Source organism: Mus caroli, chromosome 13 (assembly GCF_900094665.2).
Source record: "Mus caroli chromosome 13, CAROLI_EIJ_v1.1, whole genome shotgun sequence".
Taxonomy (NCBI): Eukaryota; Metazoa; Chordata; class Mammalia; order Rodentia; family Muridae; genus Mus; species Mus caroli.
The window spans coordinates 25,736,901-25,758,006 of record NC_034582.1 but is presented as its reverse complement, the minus strand read 5'-3'; the positions used below and the strand labels follow the sequence as shown (position 1 = coordinate 25,758,006).

The window sequence follows — 21,106 nt, the reverse complement described above, 5'->3', positions numbered from 1 at the left end:
GAAGAAGAAGAAGAAGAAGAAGAAGAAGAAGAAGAAGAAGAAGAAGAAGAAGAAGAAGAAGAAGAAGAAGAAGAAGAAGAAGAAGAAGAAGATAATCCCTGGACTAAGGAACTACAGTGTTCTAACTTTCTAGCAGACAGCTACTGTTGTAGTACTCAGCTTCTATCATATAAGCCAACCCAATAAAGTCCCCTTTTTACATGTGTACGTCTGTCTCTCTGTGTCATTTTCTGTCTTTCTGTCTGTCTCTCTGTGTCTCCTGTATTTCTGTGCCTGTCTCTCTCTGTGTCTCTGTCTATCATCTCTCTCTGTCTCTCTCCCTGCTCTCTCTTTCTGCTATACCTCTCCTCTCTGTCTCTGTCTCTGTCTCTGTCTCTCTCTTGTGTGTGTGTGTGTGTGTGTGTGTGTGTGTGTGTATGTGCTTACACAGGGTCTCACCCTGTAACTCTGTAACTGTAACTGGCATGGAACTCATTCTATGTAAACCAGATTGGCCTGGAACTCACAGAGATCTATTTGCCTCTGGCTCTGCCTCCCAAGTGCCAGGATTAAAGGCATACACCATCATGTCTGGATGTGTATGCATTTTGTATTGGTCTTGCTTCTCTATAGCATCCTCCATATCACATCACACCTGTCCCCCTAGCCCAGCATAAGCCACTGCTTAGCTGCTTGAATTCTGCTAATGTAGAACACTAACAAATTAAAATTACCCACATGAATGTCTGCTTCCCAAACTCACTGGAATCTTGAGCATCTCAACCCTGAGCCTGACACATGGATTGGGGGTAGGGAGGGTACCAGTGACTACTGTAGAGATGAATACGCTTACCATTTTAAATCTAACAGATAGAGACATAAATCCAAAAGCTTTAACTTCTAACATATGTCATAAACCAGGGAGGATGAATATTCTGACATTAAATTGTACTGAGACTCACATTAAAATAACTCATGAATTCTAGGTCAACTCAGGGAGTTGTGAAGTAAGGAGTATATCCAGATAGTGGGCATAAAGAGTTCTATAAAGCATCACACGATATTAGGTTCTCTTTCATCCTAGCTATGGAGGACGATGGTCCAGCTGAAAGGCAGTGGTTGGACATTTGCCTACTGTGCACAAAGACCTGAGCCTGCTACTCAGCATCACCAGAAAGAAGAAAGGAAAACAGCAAGAATCGAATAGGCTTAGTCAAAAAGTCAAAATCCGAAATGTTCTCAAACAAAAAAAATGTTCTGCAATAAAAGGAAGAAGGAAGGGAGGGGGAGAGGGAGAGGGGGAGATGGGGGAGAGAGAGGAAGGGAGAGAGGAGGGGGAAAGAAGAGAAGAGAAGAGAAGAGAAGAGAAGAGAAGAGAAGAGAAGAGAAGAGAAGAGAAGAGAAGAGAAGAGAAGAGAAGAGAAGAGAAGAGAAGAGAAGAGAAGAGAAGAGAAGAGAAGAGAAGAGAAGAGAAGAGAAGAGACTGAGTGTCATGTCAGTTCTCAAAAATGCTCAGATTGCAAAATATTCCCAACCTTTTACTCTGAGAGTTAAACCACTGAGCTCTATGTTCATGGTCTAAAAACTTTAAAGCCTTCAAAACTGGAAGCACTTCTTTGCAAAACACACTAGATAAAGAATAGTCCGCTGACTCCATACAAAAGGCTTTCCTTACCTTGGATCCATCCCAAATCCCTCCTAAGCATGAAGACAGTCAACAAAGACAATGCCCAAGAACAAATGCCCTGAGCAACTAGAGCGGGAGGAGAGGGAGGAAGCCTCATTGCCCCTGGCTTCCATTTCCCTCCATTCTAGAAAGTTCATGAGCATCAGACAAAAATACAAAGCACATTCTTCAGGCAATAGACTCTTGTAGAACCAGGTCAACTATAGCCACACCTGTCTCTTCCCTGGCTTACAGGGTAAACAGATTCAGTGCAGTGGTTGTAACTAAACCACAGCTGTCAAAAACAGGGATAAGAATTGAATCCTAACAAACCAGGGCAGGCCATTCTTGCCCTGGCTAGACCTGAATCCTCTGTGGTGCAGAAAAGACATATTGTGAACACAAATAATAAGAATGCAAACCCCGGCACTCATAAAAGTAATCTGTGGTATGAGAAACTGGCGGGGTGGTTATTTTTGGAAAAAGAAGTGTGACAGAGATTGGGACAGGACAGTTGGTAGTGTTCTCTCATGTTGACCTGGCTGGGTATATATACATATATATGTGTATATGTGTATGTATGTGTGTATGTATGTATGTATATATATATAGAATATATATATATAGAATATATATATATATAATAGAATATATATATATATTCTACCTGCACTTCTTTACATAAGCATTCATTTGCTCAATTCAAACAATAAAATAAAATCTCTATCCTACACACTTGTTTTAGAAGGACTGTGTTAACAATGAAATCAAACATCAACTGATACATTAATCACTATGTACTGAGGATAATGCAGCACACTAAAAAGAGCTTAGCATGGGATGTAGCACAAAGCAAGGGCTCCAGAATCAATTAACTACATCACCAGCACCCAAGGCCCACATTCTTGAAGATACAAACAAGATCTGCCTAAGCTGGTCCCAGAAGAGCAAACTGACACCTGCGTTTCCTGCCTAATACTGTAACTTGGGATGAAAACAGAGGTTATACCCTGAGAACTCTCTCAAAATACCCTGAGCAACAGCTAGGCCAGAAATGGGTTCATTGAAGGCAGCAGTCAACACTCCCTCTCCTTATTTCTTCTCAACCACAAAATAGACCTCTCAGCACTGGACATGAAAAGAAGAATGATTCAGATAGGATCATAAGCTCATTGTCTTCAGAATCCTAATCCAAGGGAACTGGGAAGATGGCTCAGTGTGTAAGATGCTTGCATAGCAAGCATAAGGACCTGAGTTCTGAACCCCAGCACCCATGGAAAAAGCTGGTCACAGCTGTCCTTGACAGTAACCCTAGCAGTTGCAGGCAGAGAGAGACAGATCCTGGAAGCCTGCTGGAAGGAGAGCCCAGACAAAAAACTGTGACCTCCCAGTTTCAGTTAGAGACACTGTCTCGAGGCAATGAGGTGTCTAGCACCAAAGGAAGATATCTGATATTCTGCTCTTGTCCATGCATGCATGTACCACACACACACACACACACACACACACACACACACACACACACACACTCGGAGTTATCTATAGTCAACCAGAAATAATTACAAGCTGTTTTTAATTAAAAAGAAAAGAAGGAAACCCATCCACACTTTTACAAACTCCACCCCTTGTGGGAATAAGGGGAATGCTAATCCACAGGGAGGCTCCCCCATCTACTCAGATCTCACATTTCCTAACCCCAACCTCTTGTTCTCTCCCTGGAACTCAGAGGAAACAACTTTGGGACACAAGTTAGAGCTACATGGAGTTCTTCCTTTGGGAACTGGACCACTCCCTACTTCTGCAAACTGGCAAGCATTCAAGCAAACAGAGAGAGGAAGAACGGGTTTGGGCATCTCCCATTTCACTCCCATGCAGAATGTTCTGCTACCACAACACGGCTGTGGTGAAAGTCACGGTCTGGACGGCTCAGCTCCACCTTAGTTAGAATGTCCCATTCCCAGACTCTGGCCGCTGTGGAACAAGGGCTCACATGACCCTTTAAAAGCCAGAGTGCGCCCTACCAGTGTCATGTAAGTATGAGGGAGTGCTGACAGATTTTGGTGGGTAGGTAACTGGCAAAGTGCCACCCCTAACCAAGATGCTGTTACAGAAAGGACAAGCAATCACACATGCACTCGGGCACACACACACACACACACACACACACACACACGTCACCACAACATGACTCTTCTTAAGGCTCTTATAAGCATTATACATATAGTGTAAAGAAATTATCTTCCTTCTCAAATTAGAAAAATGGACTTCCTGATGTTCCTCCAGAAAGAATGGTGCTATCTTCTCTAGGAGAGGCACCGAGGAGAGGGAGATTAGAAGTCACTCCCAGGGCTCATTTGAATACAAAGTTGGAAGACTAATGAAGTGTAAAAGTCTATTAAAAAAAAAAAGACTTTCCTCCAAAAACAAAAATTTATCATAACTACAAATTTATATTGAAAAGTTACATAAACGTGTTTTTAACATGTGTGGTGCTGGCCTCACTAATCAGGTGGCCTCCGAAAACCAGGAGGTCCACCTTCTCTCTCTCTCTCTCTCTCTCCCTCCCTCCCTCCCTCCTTCCCTCCCTCCCCACCTCTCCCACTCCATCCCTCTATTCCTCCCCACCCCATCTTTTGACAGGGACTCTCTACATAGCCCTGGCTGTCTTGGAATGCATCATGTAGAGCAGGCTGGCCTCCACCTCACAGAAATCCTCCTGCTTCTGCCTCCCCAGGGCCAGAACTAAAGAAGGCCTATGCCAATATGCATGGCCTGAAAGTATCTTTTCAAAGCACCCCAGCCATCTCTTCCATAAATATTTACTGAGCCTTTAGTCTTGCCTGTGCCAAGAGTCTTTCTAAATACTGAAAATGCATCATTAGCAAAAGATAAAAGTCTTTATATTTCCAAAATACACTAGAGGCTGAAGTGGCGGCTCAGCAACTAAGATTTCTTGCTGCTCTGACTGAAGACCCAGGTGCAATTCCCAGAATCTACACCATGGGGCTTGTAACCTCCTGTAGCCCTGGTCCCAGGGGATCCCGTGCCCTCCTCAGGCATCTGTATACACACGGGACACATAAACTCACACAGGCACACACATAATACAAATAAAACAAATCCTTCAGGAGTTACTTCATTTTTAATTGTGTGTGCACGTGAATGCAGGTGCCCATGGAAGACAGAAGGGGAAGCCGGGTTCTCTGAAATCCTCAGAGGTCACAGGCAGGTGTGAGCACCACACATGGACAGTAGGAACTGAACTTGCGTGAACCTTCTCTCCAGCCCTCCCAAATACATTTCTTTTAAATAAAAGAAACTTGAAAAAGCAATAATGTTCTAGGCTCCACAAAAGGCAAAATCAACACTGAGATTTCAGACAGACCACAGGAAAGACGGACACTGTAAAAAAAACACACACCACCGGTCTATCTTCTGACCATGGGACCCTGCAGACTACAAGGAAGAGCAAAACTACTTCTGTGCCTTAAAAGCAAACATCACAGCAAAACCTTGCTCTTTCTTGCTGAAGAGTTTTCCTTATGTTCTACATTTACGTATTCATAGAATACAAGAAATGAGTTTTGATATGCGCTAACACTCAGAAAATGGCACCCAAACTTGAGAGTGCACTTTGCCTCACATCACCCCGGCACACTTCTTTCCCCATGTCCCAGCATCACCCCACGCCAAGTAACTTCTGATCCTCTTACCACCACAGATTACCTTGTATTTTCTAAAACACAATGTGGGTGGCTTCCTTCATTCAACACATTCATTTTGAGGTGCACACATGTCATTCTGTACCTCTGCTGGGCACTCCTTTCTACAGCTGCATTGTAGTCCAGTGCGGTGACCATCTAAGCTGGACCCAGCTAGAGGCTGCCTAATACAGATAAACCCTCTTTCAACTGAATTCCACTTTGTATCTTTTTTACATAAAGATGTTTATCTTTTTCCCACATCCTTTTCCCGGAAGATTCCTATCCTCCCGATTCTCTTCCATCCTGGAGACTCTTAGACACATCACTTAGGGGAACAATCGGAATACATTTCCCCCAGAAGATTCCAAAATTCTTCCCGTACACTACTCTATCCCAGGATCTTACCTGTGAATGTTGGATACACTTGCAGTGACCATGACCCCATAACACATCAACACCAGCACAAAGAGATGTACAGCATACCTTTAAGATATAAAAAAAGGGGGGGGGTGGAGGAAAGATGCTAAAACATACTGACGTACCTCCTGGGTACCCCACTCCCATCCACCCATTCCAAAGAGTAAGCAATCAGTTAATTCACGAGAGAACATAAGTCAAATTATTGTTCTACGGAATCAAAACACTGTATCTCAAAAAAGACACCAGGAAACCTGGACACAGTTTACAAGTTGCAGCCCTAGGAATGTCTGGAATCAGTAAGTGGGAATGTTTACAGCTGGTTTACATCCATATAAAATTGAAAGCCCAAAGAGAATTATTTTGTGTGGATTTTCTGTTTTTAAGTCTCAAAGCTATTTTTCTAAGTTTCAAAGTGCCAGTACCAAAATCCCACTCCCTATATACCAGGGCTTTGTCACACAGTGGCGGATTCGAAATGTGCATCTTTTCCCAGTGGTTTGTGAAAGTATTGTGGGACCTTCACCAAATTCACAATTTCCTTGAAGAGTCACGTCTAGAAATGTTATTGTCTAAAGAGTGCACCCTAAGGAGTGTCACTGCCTAGGTATTTGCAATCTCCTGGTGTTAGCAGGTTTCCACACTAAGCTAAATCTCACATCTGTTAGAGAATGACGCATAGCCCTGATACCTGCCCTGAAACCTTTGGACTAACACCAAGTCTCCAACAGGAAGACAAGAAACACACCGTCTGCAAACATTAGGGAGGGTCCCTGTTGGGAAGAGTTAAACCTTACAGCATTCCATCTATATGACTCAAGGAGGTCTGTAGAGATCTAATCTTAAGAAGGAAAAAAAAAGACTTTCAACAGGTAGCCTCATTGTTGGCTCCAGTCCTTAACTTGAGTGAAGGCTCCCACAACATCCCCATTGGTTTACACTAAGATTTCTACGACATTCACAATCTCACCAATCTTTTCAATGCATGAGGTATTTTACAATGTCATATATTTCTTACCAAGAGTAATATCACAAAACATCCAAGCAATAAACATTAGAATTTAGGAGGTGTATACTCACCAACCAAAACAAAACACAACAAAATAGATGCCCAAAATGGTGGCCAAGGTGTGCCGGACCTCAGGGCTGGCTTTACCAGGATGTAAGTAGATTCTGAACCAGAAAGCAGCAGACAAGGCAAAGAGCTGGCAAGCCACAAAGTTAACCTGGGGAGACAGGGAAGAAAGACTTTCTCAGTGTTTTGCCTATGTGTGAATCTGCTTTGGGTTTTTCAGGCATCTATACCCAAGATGCATCTGAAGGTTAGGCTTTTCCCCTCTCAGCTGAGTGTCTGTTTGGAGGAGGGACGAGCAACAGAAGGAGAATGCAGCCTTCGCATGGTATAAAAAGCCCAGGCTGGAGCAGAGGCTGGGAGGTTAACGATACTTTTTGCTCAGTCCCCCTCCCCCCCCCCACACACACAGGTAGAGATATGGAGGCTCTGAATCATCAGAAACTCCATTGCCAAGGGATCTGATAGTCTCTTCTGGCCTCCTGGGGTGCCAGACATGCAGTCAAAGCACACACACACAGATAGATAGATAGATAGATAGATAGATAGATAGATAGATGAATAAATAAAATTTGAAATGAAATGATAAACTCGGGGGTCCCTTCTCCAGCTCCTCCAAACCTTCAAATGCTCTCCTTTCCACAGCAGGACATGTCTAAGGCAGCAGTTCTAACCTTCCTAATGCTGCAACACTTCAATACATTTCCTCATGCTCTTGTGACACCCAACCATAAAATTATCTCGCTGCTACTTCATAACTGTAATTTTGCTACTGTTATGAATCACAATATAAATATCTGATATGTAGACAACCTCTATGGAAGTTGAGATCCACTGGTGTAAGGAGACAGGAAGTCTGCTGACTGGTTGTTTTGTTTCTGTTTTTTTTCCCCTCCGGGGGCAGTTCTGTAAAAGGAAGAGTATAATATCCGCTATGCCCTTGTTCTGTGGTTTAGATGTAAAGCGCCCCCAACAGGCTGACATGTTGAAACATCAGATTCCACAGCCGCTGGTGCTATTTTTTGAAGGTTGTTGTATCAAGAGGTGGAGCCTCACTGGAGGAGGAAGTATGTCACGAGGGTGGTAAGCCCCACTTCCTATCTGCCCTCTGCTTCCTTACTATGGATATAGTATGACCTTTCTTCCCACCATGCCTTTTTCCCATGGTGGATGGGATCCCCCACAGCGTGAGCCAACTTCCTCCCTAAGTCGTCAAGCTTTTGGCCACAACAACAAGAATAGTTAATTAATATGCTTTTTCTTCTGAAAACTTAAAAATCCAAGGTTTTGCCAAAGTGATCATCAAGTGTTTTCTAACCCCACTTTTCTTATTTTAAATCAGCACAATGTCTGCAAGTTCAAGATGTGACTCTGGGTATCCATAAGAGACACAACCCACATTAAACTTTCCAGTGTCAATCATGACCATGCTAAAAGACAGCAAACGCCCTCTGACACAAGTCTCAGTGAAGAGGTGTGGGCCTGGCTGGCTTAGCAGTAGGGCAGTCGTCTTGTGTGTATGAGGTCCTAGACTTGGTCCCCAGCACTGGCAATGAGGCAAATGAGTTTAAGGCAGACAGGAAGAGGAGGAACAAGAGGAGGACAAGCCAAAGACAGAAGAAGAGATGGAGGAGTTTACTAAAACATTAAAAGCTGGGTATGGTAGTTGACACCTAAAACCTCAGCACTTGAGGATCAAAGCAGGAGGGTCAGGAGTTCAAGGTCATCCCCTCGCTGCATATATGTGATCAAGGACAGCCTAGGCTCTCTATGCAAGCCAAGGGGGGAAAAAGAGAGAGAAAGAGAAAAAAACATTTTTTTTAAATTCCTCAAAACCCATGGGGAAAATCAGCTAATTTTTGAAAAAGCACTAACGTTTATCTTTGCAGTTTAAACTTAAGGCAAATCAAATTCCAAACATGCTGAGTGGTTTGACCATTATCGAAAGCTGGAAAAGTCACGTAAACTCTTCAAAGCATTTAGGAAGCAAAGAGTTAAAAAAAAAATTTTAAGTCATGAATAAAACCACAGGATTTCATCAGCACTTTCCCAAGCCTCAAAGAGGAGCAGCTGTTACTAATGTTCATTAGCTGTGTACTAGGGGAGGGGCAGGAGCGAGAGAGGGAAGGGGAGAGGGAGGGGGAGGGGGAAAGGGAGGGGAAGAAGAAGGAGGGGCACCAGCTCCACTTGAGTTCACTTTGTCTTCTCCAGAAAAAAAAAGCAACAATACTTTCGACCCCTTACAGAAAATGAAACTTTCAGAAAGTTTTTGGTCTGGCTTTGATGACAACTGTATTGTTTCCTCTCTGTTGAAAAGATTATATCTCACCAGACACTCAAACACACCTGTTCCCACTAGACTCCACCTTTACTTAGGCTCTGAAAAGACCCAGAGAAAAGGACTTAAAAGCCTACCATGCAAGTTTTGACCCTCTTTTAATCTAGGCTAAATGAGCAACCAACAACTGGCACACAAGAGTGAGAATCTAGTGGGAGAGCACTCCTGTCACTCCAGCAGAGGGGAGCTGAGGCAGGAGGACTGCTAATTCAAGGCCAGCCACAGGGTATATAATAAGATCCTGGCTGGGGCTGGAGAAAACAGCTCAGCAGTAAAGAGCACTGACTCTTCTTCCTGAGGTCCTGAGTTCAATTTCCTAAAAACCACATGGTGGCTCACAACCATCTATAATGGGATCCGATGCCCTCTTCTGGTGTGTCTGAAAACAGCTACAGTGTACTCATACACATAAAATAAATAAAATCTTTTTTTTTTAAAGATCCTGTCTAAACAAATGAAAACTTGTGTGCATGTATTTGTGTGTGAGAGATAGAGAGAAAGAGAGGGGGAGAGAGGAAAAGGGAGAGAGAGGAAGAGAGAGGTAAAGGGAGAGGGAGAGAGGGAGAGAGGGAGAGGGAGAGAGGGGGAGAGAGAGAGACTCCTCTCAGCCCAGCAGCCAGCCTAGAGTAGGGCATATTTATTCAGGAAAGTACCCACAGAGATATTTGTTCCATTCCATCTGTTTGGCCAGGAAATATGGAGCGTTTGTAGATGAGAAATGATTCAGGGAATACAGTATTCTTTGGAACACAGCCCTCGGGACAGTAGCAACAGCACTGCCTGGAAACCAGTTTAACCTTCTCTGGGACCCCAGATCTACTGAAGCGGGGCATTTCATGGGTGGGATCCACGTGTGTTTCTGTGACTCTTTACCCCACCATACTCCACTTTGAAACACTGATATGAATGAGAAAGAAAGCTTTCAATGGGCTAAATAATCAATGACACAAGCTAGCCAGGTAGAATGGTGTGTATTTATAATTCTGGCCTCTGGGAGGCAGAGGCAGGAGAATTAGCACAATCTTGAAGCCAGCCCAGGTTGCAACCTAGTATGTTTTAGAACCAGCCAAGCTACATAGAAAGAGCCTATCTCAAAACCAAACCAAAAGAAAACAAAACAAAAGCAATACAGCCTAAAAGTGACTGCAAAGTATTGTCTGAATTAACAAACGTCCCTGGCTTGCCCAAACTTCACTGAAGTTCCTACATCTTCTAGATCCATCTCCAGTCGTAGCAAGAACCACACTCTATCCTTCCTGCCTGTCACCCTTAGTATTTGATCAGTCCCCTGTTTCACTGTCACCTAAAGTCATCTTTGGACTAAAGAAGCTAACATGCATGACCACTTGAAGCAGTGCGTGCAATCTCTATTAGTCTACACTACCAAAATTAGCATGTGCATGCGCTGAGGACGGGATGGACTCACCAACTACTGTGGGCTGTTTTAAAGTGACCTCCCCAGCTTCTGCCTGGTACCCATTCTCTCCCCCCCCTCCCCCCCCAGCATTCACATGGAAGCCCAAGCTCCTTCTGCACCAAGAGGCAATACAGCCCTGAATCCAGTCAGCCTCTGGGTTTTCAGCTCCTAAGATGAGTTTTTCAAATCTACAACAGAGACAAACCTAAAAGTCAAGGCAGTTCCAGAAAGGGGACTGGAAAGGAGAAAGGTGTTTTCTTTTGGTTTTGGTTTTGTTTTGTTCTTTTAAAATTTCATTCAAAAAAGTTGCCTTTGTGAAAAGGATTCGACATATACCAAATCCCCCAAAGATTAAACTCCATCCCTCAGAGGAAGCAAGGATAAAGACAGTGTGCCAACATGCATTGTGATATCCTTTATTAAATCCTTCACAATTACAAGGAATGCTAGCAGGATATTTCCTTCTCCAGTGCTGTGGCCCACAGAGGCGTGACTGCTGTGGCCTCCAAAGGCATGCTGGGGGCTGCAGTTTCATTCTTGAGCTCTTAACGACACTGTTCCCACAGTTACAGTATTGTGTGGACCCCACTGTACCAAGACGCCAGCTGCTTTGTTGATCCGATTCCCAAACACAAGCTAGGCGGGCATGAGTCAGAGCCAACACATGCTCAGTTTCCACAGCCTTTGCAAGATTTCAAAGGTGCTGGTAGGAAATCAAACATGCCCCCCCCCAAAGTGTGTGTTTTTATTCCACCAGCCCAGGGTGTGCTGGGCTGCGATTTTCAAATGTGGTTCATAAAGAAACCCTCCCCCCATCCCCCCAGCTACGCTCACACTCTGCTAGAAAGCTGTTATTTGGGGATTTCTGTCTCATAGTCTTCATGGCTTCCAAATAAAAACAAACTGTGTCAGGACCTAAAAATATTGCCTTCCTCCTGATTGAAGAAAGTCAAGCACACTATTTTTAACAGATAGCAAATATCAACTATCCAAAACGATTTCCCCTCGTCCAGTGGTGTACCAAGGAGAGGCAGGTGAGAGGGCAGGCCTGGAACAGAAGACAAAACCAACTGAAAGGGCCCTGACTCAAAGGAAAGTCATTCTCCACCACAAACAGTGCTTCCTTGCCTGCACTGCATGCCCGCCTCCCAAAGGAGAAAAAAAAGCAGAAGGGAACTCAAACTGTGATTCCCTTCTGTTCCGAAGAACAAAAAGTGTCTGTCCCCCACCCTTTAGCTACTTTTCATTTTCAAAGAGATCCTTATTCCCAGTGCTTTGGAATGTCAGCAAGACATGCTTTTAAGTCTCCAAAGAGCCCATTTTTCTCCACTGCCCGTGGATAAGCAAATGTTATTAAAGATGGATAATCAATGTGCATAATTTTACAACCCAGCAAACTTTCAATTGATATCTCCTCTCATCCTGAACATAAAATGTCTTTTATTGAGTGGAGGACAATGACCCTGACTACCACACTAAGGATTCTGACAGCTTTATGCACTAGCCTGCTTCCCTAGACACAGGGAGACAAGAGCAGCACTGTGAAGTGCAATGGCTAAAGTCACAGCAAAGTCCATGGAGGTCACACGCCACTCACCGTCTCAGTTCCTAGCATTCTCTGCCAAGCATACCACTCGAGAAACTTTGCTGGATGCCTATGGTAGTTTCTATAGGCCATAACAAAGCACCACAAACCAGTTAAACAGCAGAGATGGATTGGAAGTTGGAAGGCTGAGACTGGCTTCTCTGGAACCTCGCTCCTTAGCTTTACTCTCTCGCTCTGTGTCCTCACATAATCTTCTCTCTGTGTATCAGGTGTCTTGATTTTCCATATAAGGACAGCAGCTCTATTAGATTCCATATGGCCCATTCTCATCAGAACCTCTTTAAAGACCATCTCCAACCATGGCCACATTCTCAGACACGGGGAGGTTACGACTTCAGTGTGTGAATCTAACCTGTAACACTGTCCAATAAAAACCCTCTTCTCTAGGGGAATGCCAGGGCCAAAAGAATGGGAATGGGTGGGTAGGGAAGTGGGGGGCGGTATGGGGGACTTTTGGGATAGCATTGGAAATGTAATTGAGGAAAATATGTAATAAAAAATATTAAAAATTAAAAAAAACCCTCTTCTCAAACCCATGAGTTAACATCACTGTTCTTATCCCCAAAAGACAGAGAGCAGGCAGAGTCCAAAGCCAAGGCTTCCTGGGATGCTATGGGTCTCATCATAAGCCTGGAGCCAGCTACCTAGAGGCTACAGCAAAAACGACCACCAACGGGGCCACCCAGCTGCTGGCCCTGCTTGGATGCTACTATCCCTGTTGAAAACTTGATAGCTCATTCTAGGTTTGTACATGTTGAAAAGGGTTCACTATCCATTGGCCTCTGTTTCAAACACAGAAGCTCAAAAACAGTGACAAAAAGCACTTTTTAGAGATGTGTGTATTCGTGTACATGAACTGGTACCCATCTAGTGTCTTCCTCTGCCACGCCCCACCTCATCTTTCCAGACAGTCTCTCAATGAACCTGGAGCCAATTTGCCTGAGCTGGCTAGCCAGCCATCCCAGGGATTTACCTGTGTCAGCCCCCAGCACTGAGGCCATAGGTGGGTCCACCTACGGGGCCATCTCCCCAGCCTGGCACTCAGCATTTACTGGAGCATGTTATATGTCAGGGGCTCAACAACTGTCAGTTGTCATTCAAAGCGACTCACATCTATTATCGAATCATCTCAAAGACTGCCAGTAACTGCCAAGGAAACGAAACCACCAACTCCTTAAAACACTCAAATCTATACTAGCACTCTGAGTTAAACTGAGGCTCCTCATCACCAGGCAAGACACCAGCGCTCTCCAGGGAGGGTTTGAAGTAATACTACCAGGGCTAACAGTCCTTGCCAATGACTGTTTTTTGAGTGAAACTCTGCAAGTCTCCAGCGTTTGTCTTCTCACATACCAAGTCTCCTTCAGCAGTTCTGAGTAAGATAAGATTATCCCTCTTAATTCTCAGAGAAACAATCCACACACACACTGGGTTATAGTTTAAATTACATGGGAAGATTTCTGGCTTGCTGGGTCCTGAAAATACTATGTGCATTGTATTAGTTACTAAGTCGGAACAAAATCCCTTTAAAAATGGATACAGTGGGCGCATGGGGTCATCATGTCTGCAAATGGTCATGGTGTCTCTTTATCCAGGACAAGGATAACCTACCCAGAAGTCCTGTTTATATCCCTTGGCTTAGCAGACAGAGAAGAATGAAGAAAATTCAGGACCATGTAGGATTAAAACTCTGTCTTCCAACATATTCTCATCCACCTCCTCTGAAAACAAATCCACTGCCTCTGTTAGCCAGTATAAAGAGCCAATATATAACGACAGTGTGGCTAGCATTTCTGGTACCAGGCACATGGCCAGAGCTTGGCCACGCCCTCTTTTCTGTCTAAATAAGTCTTTCATCTTCACAACTCTGGGGATATTTGAAATATGTGGTAGACAAAGAAATTAAGTCACAAAAGAGTTAAGAAACTTATCAAAAGTTCACATACCAGAAAGCCAGTAGCAATACTGGATTTGAATCCAGGGAGTCTAAGGCTGAGAGTGCGGCTCATTGGATACAATGCCTGTACAGAGCCCTGGGTCCAATGCTATCCTGGGATACACAGCAAGTTTGAGGCCAGCCTGGGTTATGAAAAGCCTTGTCTTGAAGAAAAGCAACTCGAGGCACCTGGCTCCTGAGTCCACCAATGAACACACTGAACTCAACATTGTCACTCTGTATCTGTAGGATTACCTCATTTTCCAGATGAAGAAACTTGAGCTTGGTAAGCATTCTGGGTGACAGGGCTGCTGAGTCTCAGAGTTGGGACTAGAAGCCAGCATCCTATGTGAAGTGAATTTCCTGTAACTATAATACACAGCTGGGAGAAACCATTTAAAAAGAAGAAAGGCTCACATGTTCAGTCCATGGACAGTGAGCTTTGCTGCTTCCGACACAAGATGATACAGAACATCGTGGCAGAGCATGGAGTGCGAGGGAGGCCTGCTCACCTCATAAGGTCCAGGATACAGTAAGAAAGGGGCATGCCCCAGCAACTTAGCTTCCTCCAGTCACACACCTCAATATATGGGCATTTGGAAGACCTTTCAGGCACAAATACAGCTACCTGACTCACACCCAGCAAGCCTTCCTGTGGCTGTCTACAGCCTTGGACACAGAGTCTGTACAATTTAACTGTAAACGTCTCTGACTAAAAGACCGCCCTAAGATAAAGGCTCTCAATTAACCTCTAGAATCAAAAGAACGTTAGAAAAGAAACATTTTAATTAAATTCTTTTTAAAATTCCTCCAGAAACAAAATTGAAAATAACTGATATTTGGGCTCATGTAGGAATAGGGTCTTATCAAAGAACTCTGGGCATCTGGAGGGAGTAAGGGCACTGAAGAGGCCTGGGAGAGAAGGTAGAACATTTGTGGATGATGTTATAAGCTTGAATGTAGGGAGGTTGAAGACACGTAGGAAAATAGCCCTACCACTAACAGGTGTGTGTGTGTGTGTGTGTGTGTGTGTGTGTGTGTGTGTGTGCAGTGCATATGGATAATACACATTTGTATAATGTCTACATGGCTAATATAAGACATTAACATTATGTATATATTACTATAACATGTATATGTATGTATTGCATGAGTGTATATTTATGTGTAGTCTATATTTTTATAAAATCTGAAATTTTCCATGTGACTCAGTTCCACTCAGCTGATGTTGTAATCAACTTCTCTCTATCTTATAGAATAATAAAACATAACATCCAGTAAAGAATTGCCACCATGTTCTCAGTTATATGAGAAAATAGCATCTATGCACAGTATTGTAGTGGGCATTCAGTGGAATGTGTTAGCATGTTCTAAGCTATAAAATGCCACATGAATTAGCTGTAAAGTTATCTGGGCAGTGTTGGCACACACCTTTAATCCCAGCATTTGGGAGGCAGAGGCAGGTAGATCTCTATGAGATTAAGGTCAGCCTGGTCTACATCTTGAGTTCCAGAACAGCCAGAGCTACATAGAGAAACCTTGTCTTGAAAAAATAAAAACAAAACCAAAAATCTTTAAAGTGAATTGCTTAACAAGACCGCCCTGAAATAAATACTCTCAATTGACCACTAGCATCAAAGGGATTTCCCCCCTAAAATCGCATTTATTTGGAGCAAATTCAGCTCCTAGACCTGGACCGTTGAATGCAGGAGTTCCACCAATTCCTTCGGCTGTAGCAGCATGGCCAAATCGTTCAGTTGGTAGTGGGGTCAATCCCAGGGTTCCATCTGGCATCATAGTGGCAGGTTCTGGAGGGGCCAGAGTACCAGGTGGCACAGGAGCAGTGGTCGTGGCACCCCTATTGTTTATGTGCACAGCACCTCCCATGGCCATTTGGCCCATCCGTATCTCTTGTTATCTCCCATCAGGGAAGGTTCCCTTGAATCCTTCCTGCTATCCTAGCATAGTGTCTTCTTCTCGTCGCTGCATCTCTTCCTCATGACGCCTGCGTTCCTCTTCCTGCCTGAGTTCTAACTGCTTTTGTTGCTGAACCTCTTGGTTATGCAGCCCCCCATTCTCTGAAGCTCATCAAATCCTGCCTCATTAGCATAGTCTGGTGCTCTTGGTGTGCTGCCTCCACCTCCATCTCCAGCTTTGCCGGAGCTTCCTGGATGTTCCAGTCTGCTCCATCCTGTGCAAATCTGGGTGGCTGTTCTATCTCTTTGTGAAACTGCTGGGTTTTTTTATAACCAGCTTCTCTGGAGGTCTAACCTTAGTCCATGGTGATCTGATAGGATGCATGGGATTATTTCAATCTTCTGGTATCTGTTGAGGCCTGTTTTGTGACTACTTATATGGTCAATTTCGGAGAAGGTGCCGTGAGGTGCTGAGAAGGTATATTCTTTTGATTTAGGATGAAATGTTCTATAGGTATCTGTTAAATCCATTTGGTCCATAACTTCTGTTAGTTTCACTGTGTCTCTGTTTACTTTGTGTTTCCATGATCTGTCCATTGCTGAGAGTGGGGTGTTGCGTCTCTCACTATTATTGTGTGCGGTGCAATGTGTGCTTCAAGCTTTAGTAGTTTCTTTTATGAATGTGGCTGCCCTTGCATTTGAAGCTTAGATGTTCAGAATTGAGAGTTCTTGGTAGATTTTTCCTTTGATGAGTATGAAGTGTCCTTCCTTATACTTTTTGATAACTTTTGGTTGAAAGTTGATTTTACTCAATATTAGAATAGCTACTCCAGCTTGTTTCTTGGGACCATTTGCTTGGGAAATTGTTTTCCAGCCCTTTACTCTGAGGTAGTGTCTGTCTTTGACACTGAGGTGCATTTCCTGTATGCAGCAAAATGATGGGTCCTGTTTATGTATCCAGTCTGTTAGTCTATGTCTTTTTATTGGGGAATTGAGTCCATTGATGATATTAAGAGATATTAAGGAATAGTGATTGTTGATTCCTGTTAATTTTGATGTTATTTTTATGTTTGTGTGGCTATCTTCTTTTGGGTTTGTTGAAAGATTACTTTCTTGCTTTTTCTAGGATGTAGTTTCCCTCTTTGTGTTGGCGTTTTCCATCTATTATCCTCTGTAGGGCTGGATTTGTGGAAAGATATTGTGTAAATTTATTTTTGTCATGGAATATCTTGTTTTCTCCATATTTGGTAATTGAGAGCTTTGCTAAGTATAGCACCTGGGCTGGCATTGTGTTCTCTTAGGGTCTGTATGACATCTTCCCAGGATCTTCTAGCTTTCATAGTCTCTGCTGAGACGTCGGGTGTAATTCTGATAGGTCTGCCTTTATATCTTACTTGAGTTTTTACCCTTACTGCTTTTAATATTCATTCTTTGTTTTGTGCTTTTGGTGTTTTGACTATTTTGTGACAGGAAAAATTGCTTTTCTGGTTCAATCTATTCGGAGTTCTGTGGGCTTCTTGTATGTATCTCTTTCTTTAGGTTGGGGAAGTTTTCTTCTATAATTTTGTTGAAGATATTTACTGACCATCTAAGTTGGGAATCTTCACTCTCTTCTATAGCTATTATCCCTAGGTTTGGTCTTTTCATTGTCTCTTGGATTTCCTGGATGTTTTGGGTTAGGAGCTTTTTGCATTTTGCATTTTCTTTGACTGTTGTGTCAATGTTTTCTATGGTATCTTCTGTCGCTAAGATTCTCTCTTCTATCTCTTGTATTCTGTTGGTCATGCTTGCATCTATGACTCCTGATCTCTTTCCTAGGTTTTCTGTCTCTAGGGTGTCCCTTTGTGATTTCTTTATTGTTTCTATTTCCATTTTTGGATCCTGGATGGTTTTGTTCATTTCCTTCACCTATTTGTTTGTGTTTTTCTGTAATTCTTTAAGGGATTTTTTCTGTCTCCTCTTTAAGGGCTTCTACCTGTTTACATGTGTTCTCCTGTATTTCTTTAAGGGAATTATTTATATCCTTCTTAACAACCTCTATCATCATCATGATATGTGATTTTAAATCAGAGTCTTGCTTTTCTGGTATGTTGAGGTATCCAGGGCTTGATGTGGTGGGAGAACAGGGATCTGATGATGCCAAGTAGCCTAGGTTTCTATGGCTTATATTCTTGCCCTTGCCTCTCAACATCTGGTTATCCCTGGTGTTAGCTGGTCTTGCTGTCTCTAACTGTGGCTTGTCCCACCTGCAAGCCTGTGTGTCAGTACTCCTGGAAGACCAGTCCTTTCCCGGTGTTCCTGGTGCAGAAACTGGAAGGATCCTGTCCCAGCCTGCTCCTTGGTTCCTGTGTCCTGAGGGCTCCAGGCAGGTCCCTCTGAGCAGCAGTGGTGGTCTTACTTGTGCTCACGGGCCTGTCAACACTCCTGGGAAGCCAGCTATCTCAAGGCACTATTTGGGTATGGAGCAATGGGCCACAGGATCAGCTCTAGGCACAGACGGAAACTGGAAGGATCCTGTCCCACGCTCGCATTTTTGCACCGTTGACTTTGGTTTGAACACAGGAAAGTGTCTGCCTCCCAGTCCTCTCTAACCCTGATTTCCTCTGCCCATAGTTCTTTGCTCAGAGTAAGGGCGACACTGCCCCAAGAAAAAGCCAAAGGAATCTTTAAAAAAAAAACAATTTTTAATTAAAAATTTAAAAATTCCTCCCAAAACAAGATTGAAAACAACTTGATATTTGGACCAGAGATGGCTCATCAGGTAAATGCACTTACCACCAAGCCTAATGATCTGAATTTAATTCCCAGGCCTTATGTGGTGGATAGTGAGAACCACTTCCAGCAAGTTGTCTTCTGACCTCTGAACCCACACAAAACACAGACACACACACACACACACACACACACACACACACACACACACAATGTAATTAAAAACTTTTGTTTCCTCCCAAAACAAAATTTTAAAAAATAATATTCATAGATTCTGGGGCCTCACACTGAACCACAATGGAAGAAAGGCATCCTTTCTCTTATAAAACTTCCCTGAGTGATTCTACCAGGCAGACAGAGCTGAGATCTTGCTTAGACTTATCATACTGCTAAGTGGCAGATAAGAGGAGATATAAGCATATGTAAGCTACAGTGGTTTAAAGGCATTACAAAAATTTATCAGACTTTCCATTGATTTGGTCCAACCCCCCCCCCAAAGTGGTCCCTAGATGTCCATACTCTCTAGAGAAGGAAATGGAGTCTCCAAACAGCTAACTCTGTTTTTACCACCTGGCCAGTGGGGACTACGATATCACTGAGCCTTCTTTGACCTGGCATTCCTATGTGCTGGCTCAAATCCTGAGTGCCTTTATTAACACTCCCTTGCTCCTCCACATCCTCTGCTGTACACATTGGAAGAACCTTACAAGGAAGACTTAGAGCATTGTGGACCTAAGGTTTTACAGAAGGTTTAAAAAACAAGCTGGGATCTTCCTGTCTCACAGCACTGGGATAGCAGGCCTGGGAGGCCATGCCTGGCTTTTCACATAGAAGCTGAGATTTGAACCTAGTTTCTCCTGCTTGCTTAGCAAGTATTCTTATTTTTATAGGCATCTCCCCAGCCCAGGGAGATGCCTATAAAACACTATTAAACACTGTTATAGCTGAATATGTCTTCAAGTATTCTAAACTTCATATGAAAGAAGTATTGCTAGGTTGCACTGAACAAAATTGTAGGGTGATTTGAAATTTTACAAATGAACGAATAGTGAGGGGCTGTGGGGTTGGTTCCGTTGATAGAGTGCCCACCATGAAAGCATAGGGTCTGAGTATGGATGCCCAGCAGATGTTCCTTGTCATCACAGAAGACACCTGATGTCAACCTCTGGCCTTTCTATATAGACACAGATACATACACATACAGAGGTACATATACATAAACATGTACATATACACACCTATCCCATGCACAGCACACACACACACATACACACACACAGACACATAAAACCAACTGGTCTATATGGGGTACATAAGGCAATTCAGACAAGTTAAACTACTGCCCTGGCTTCCAGGACTGAATGAAACATACTGCAGGGATGCATACCTTCCCTTCTTCCAAGCATCAAATTAAAAGATAAAGTCACATTTAAAAGAAGTCCACCATAAGAAGCCATCTGAATTTTCACGGATTTCATTTTATTACTAAAATGAATAAATCCTCACTTTAAATAAAATGACAGAATCTATTTTCAATAGAAGATGTAAAAAATGAAATGAAGGGATGATCTCATCATCCACCTTCCTTCCTTGGAGATCAGAGAACATTCCTTGTTTTCTATATTTAATTTCAATAGAAAAATGTGGTTTCTAATCACAGGCATTGGTTTCTCCTTTGGCTTCATACAGTTGTAGTGTAATGACAACCCTGTGATGTGGTTTTCCACTGGGCTATGAAGGCGGGCATCTTTCTCGGTATGTTGATTCGTTCTGTCAACTTGATTGCATTAGTAAATGCCTGGGGCATTAGCCAAGCACTCTTCTGGGTATGCCTGTGAGGGTGTTTCCAAGAAGACTGGCTGAGAGGGAAAGACCGATCCTGAATGTATGGCACTATGCCACACACTGGGATCCAGACTGAATAAAGAGAGAAAGAGGGGTCAGTTGAGCACTGGATTCCTGGTTCTGCTTCCTGATCCACCATGATGTGAACAATCGGTGTTCTGCCACCATAGCCAAAGCTGGTTCCACAGCTTCTAGGCTGAACTGTCTCCTGCACTGTGAGCCTGAGCAAGCTTCCCTTCCTCAAGTAATTCCTCTACAGTAGGGCAGCAGCGAGAAGAGCAACTTAACACATCAAATTCACTCATCTCTAGTTAACCTGTATGTTTTAAAGCTGCAGAGTACATCACAGCATGGGGCGGTCGAAGGTGAATGAGCACTCCTCCTTCATCCTTAGATTTTTACAGATGGTTCCTTTCCTGGGAAGGTATATCAGTCAGCTTTGGGTTGCTGTGACAAATACTTGGGGTAAACCAAGTATTTTTGGTTTGTGTGACAAAA

At 43.4% G+C, this 21,106-nt stretch overlaps 1 protein-coding gene across 1 annotated transcript in view; it reads right to left on the bottom strand.

Moving 5' to 3' along the window:
* Mboat1 (membrane bound O-acyltransferase domain containing 1) overlaps positions 1–21,106 on the bottom strand; it is a 108,478-nt gene that overhangs the window by 44,462 nt on the left and 42,910 nt on the right. The window contains exons 2-3 of the mRNA XM_021180393.1: positions 6,847–6,992; positions 5,755–5,832 (exon numbers count right to left, since the gene is read on the bottom strand). Coding sequence (XP_021036052.1) covers positions 5,755–5,832; positions 6,847–6,992 — 224 coding nt within the window. The remainder of the gene's footprint in view (positions 1–5,754; positions 5,833–6,846; positions 6,993–21,106) is intronic.